This window comes from Setaria italica, chromosome II (genome assembly GCF_000263155.2).
Source record: "Setaria italica strain Yugu1 chromosome II, Setaria_italica_v2.0, whole genome shotgun sequence".
Taxonomy (NCBI): domain Eukaryota; kingdom Viridiplantae; phylum Streptophyta; class Magnoliopsida; order Poales; family Poaceae; genus Setaria; species Setaria italica.
This window is the reverse complement of record NC_028451.1, coordinates 43,295,050-43,297,842: the sequence shown is the minus strand read 5'-3', so window position 1 is coordinate 43,297,842 and position 2,793 is coordinate 43,295,050. Positions and strand designations below refer to the sequence as shown.

Genomic DNA, 2,793 nt, shown 5'->3' with positions numbered 1-2,793 from the left:
TGATGCAGCCAATAATACTCCTCCGTGTTCATAGCTTTTCCTATTCATCTAGATCACTTTCCAGGCTCAGAATTTAGTGAAGACTTGGCACAGGTTTGCCTATGGCTTTACAGTTGCAGCCTCGCAAGGCATATTGAGAAGAAGACGACGCTGTCAACAGCACTGCTACGGCAAATCACACCATAACTTTTACAATTGACCATGCCCTTGAGCACTGCATCCTAAGGTCGATATCAAAGAATGCAACACAAGAACCTATCAGACATGATATGCGACTGCTACCAAGCACAGGCAGCATGGCACAGACAATTTCCAGAGGTCATGTAAAGAAGAAGCTCACAAGTCACATCAACCTTTGCTGGCTGAAGATTGAAACGCAGATTTTACCCTTTCTTTCAGAAAAAAAAAACAAGTCTTGGTTGCTCTACAAGATAGAATTACATGGGTACACAAAATTCTGCAAACTACTAAATCTTTCAATCATACAGAGACTTGGCAGACTGAATCCTTGTCTTCTTGCTTTTTGCCTTCTGGATCTTCTCCTCAGATTGTTCATTATTTGATACGGCCCTGGCAATTGCTTTCATTTTCCTCGCATTCTGTGACCTTTTCATCTGTACTCCTTTTTTTATTTTCCTAGTCAACAAGATACAGAACAGACTGAGCATGTATATAGCCCACAACAGTGCAAGTTTTAGCGAAGACTGCTAACCAAACAAGAAGTGAAAAACGAGTTAACATTCATTTCTATGGAAGTTATCACGGATACAGTTTTAGTATCATCTGGTTAAAGTTTTAAAGGCAATTTCAGAAGGGACTAGGGGGGCAAAGACAACATAAGTAAAACTTCAGTAATCCACTCTCAACGGCCTAATATATGATGCATTAAGAGATACCTGATTGAAATTAACACATTTAGGTAGTTGCCTAGAGCTGGGAAGTGCTTGAACACAACCATAATCATGCCATGTAAGAAAACTCAGTTGGCCCTCAGGACACTAGTAGTGAACTATGTGTTAATTATGGCAAAACAGATGTACGTTAAGCCAACTTGGGTTGATTAAACCTTCTCAGCAACAACATACTTCTGTACTACAAGCTGAGCTGCGTAGCTTCACAACACTCTGACAAGAAGTATCTGGTAGAGCAAAACTGGTAAAACACTAGTCCCGTTTGCTTGATGGATTTCAGCAATTAGCCAAATGAACATGGGTGAAAGATAGAGCCACACATAAGAAAATTTTGTTTTTGCTGAGAAGATTCATGAGGTGAAAAGAAACAGGAGGGCCCATAAGTGCAAAATTGATTGTGGTTAAGGCTGCTAGGGCTCATCCTCCATAACTAATGTCAATTCCAACTATTTTGGAATCATTTAAGTTATGCCAAGTTGACTTTTCACATAAATGAATCAGCTCGGACTTATCTATTCCATCCATTTACCACAGAAATGGAATACAAACGCCATGCGACTCAAATAACTTAAAAGATTTTCTACAGATGCCTGCGATGGTGCCAACAACTCAACCAGATGACTGCTGCTTTACGTCAATGGATGGAGCATATTGTACTAATACAATTCATAAGGTAAGAGGTCAGAATACTTCAGCTAAGTTGGAGCAATAAGTTTGAAAAACCCACAACCTTCATACACATCCATCCATTTCCAAGTCAGCCATAACAGCTTGTATGGAGCACATGTAAATAATTAAATAAATTGAGGGAACCTCCTAGGTGTTGACCCACTGAAAAACTATTCATGGACAATGTGATAGGATACACACAATTGAAGAAGTAGTTCTTGCACATGTGTCCCTTGTGGCACTCAATTGCATCAGTAATGCATACAATAGACATCGCGCAAGAACAATAAGATAAAATCTTACAGAACCCATCATGTAGATCAAATTAAATGGTTCCGCTACCTATCAAAGCAACCTAGCTAGCACAAAACAGTGATCTCACGTTACCCCAGCAACAGTGACATATATTGTTAATGTGGTTACCGCATAACCTGGCAAATTAGTGAAGCTCACTCATAATTTATAAAGACCGACACAAGGAAATCGTGAAAAAATTTAAAAACAAAGAGCAATTTGCGGCACCTCATGTACTTACTTGTTGATCGAACCGAGCGCCATCGATGTCGACGATGGCTGATTCCCCTCGGATGTATCCATGGCTGCACCGAAAAGAGAAGCAACATGAAACAAGGCAATATTTTCAGGAATCCAAGGAGCGAACACCAACAAACCACGGAAACCACCCAAAATAAAACTGAAAAGGGGGGAAAGTTACGTTGCGGAGCCGACGCGGTGGTGGAGGCGACGGGGCCACCCTCGGAGGTGTCCATGGCGGCGACGCCGCCGGCGCCCTTCTTGGCCTTGTTCTTCTTGTTCCGGTTCTTCGCCATGGCTGCGGCCGCCTGCGCGCCCTTCTCTTTTTCGGTGCTGCTAGGGTTTCGCAAGGACACGCTGTTGGTTTCGGAACACGGAAGTGACAAGCCCGCAGCTCGCCGATTACGGTGCGATGAAGCCTGCTAGTCAAGACTCGTGGGCCGAGAGTACATGCGAAGTTGGACTGGGCCTCAGGAGTCAGGTGGATACTGACTGACGGGCCGTGGCGGGCTTGTTGTTGTTACTTGCATTTCTCATGCCGGCCCAGGTATGTGCTTCCATTTTCCTTTCTTTTCATTTTGCCGTCCCCCCCCCCCCCCCCCTCTTTTTTTTTCTCGAAGAAGAAGAGCGTGTTTCGGTGTACATGACCTTTTTTTTCCCGTTAAAAATACAAGTTAAA

The 2,793-nt window shown here is 43.1% G+C and overlaps 1 protein-coding gene across 1 annotated transcript; it reads right to left on the bottom strand.

Annotated features, from left to right (window-relative positions):
- LOC101754015 lies at positions 1 to 2,495 on the bottom strand. The gene is made up of 3 exons (XM_004957968.3): positions 2,296 to 2,495; positions 2,116 to 2,179; positions 1 to 636 (listed from the first exon to the last, which is right to left on the bottom strand). Exons 1-3 carry the CDS (start codon positions 2,408 to 2,410, stop codon positions 477 to 479), a joined length of 339 nt encoding a protein of 112 aa, XP_004958025.1. The 5' UTR covers positions 2,411 to 2,495; the 3' UTR covers positions 1 to 476.
- Between the last annotated feature and the right edge of the window lie 298 nt (positions 2,496 to 2,793).

What these genes read in the sequence shown, in the direction of transcription:
- LOC101754015 (XM_004957968.3), bottom strand. Translation starts at nt 2,410, where the DNA reads ATGGCGAAGAACCGGAACAAGAAGAACAAGGCCAAGAAGGGCGCCGGC. An exon ending in CACCGCGTCGGCTCCGCAAC is followed by an intron (nt 2,180 to 2,295) that starts GTAACTTTCCCC and finishes TTTTCGGTGCAG; the next exon opens with CCATGGATACATCCGAGGGG. An exon ending in GCGCTCGGTTCGATCAACAA is followed by an intron (nt 637 to 2,115) that starts GTAAGTACATGA and finishes CTTGTTGACTAG; the next exon opens with GAAAATAAAAAAAGGAGTAC.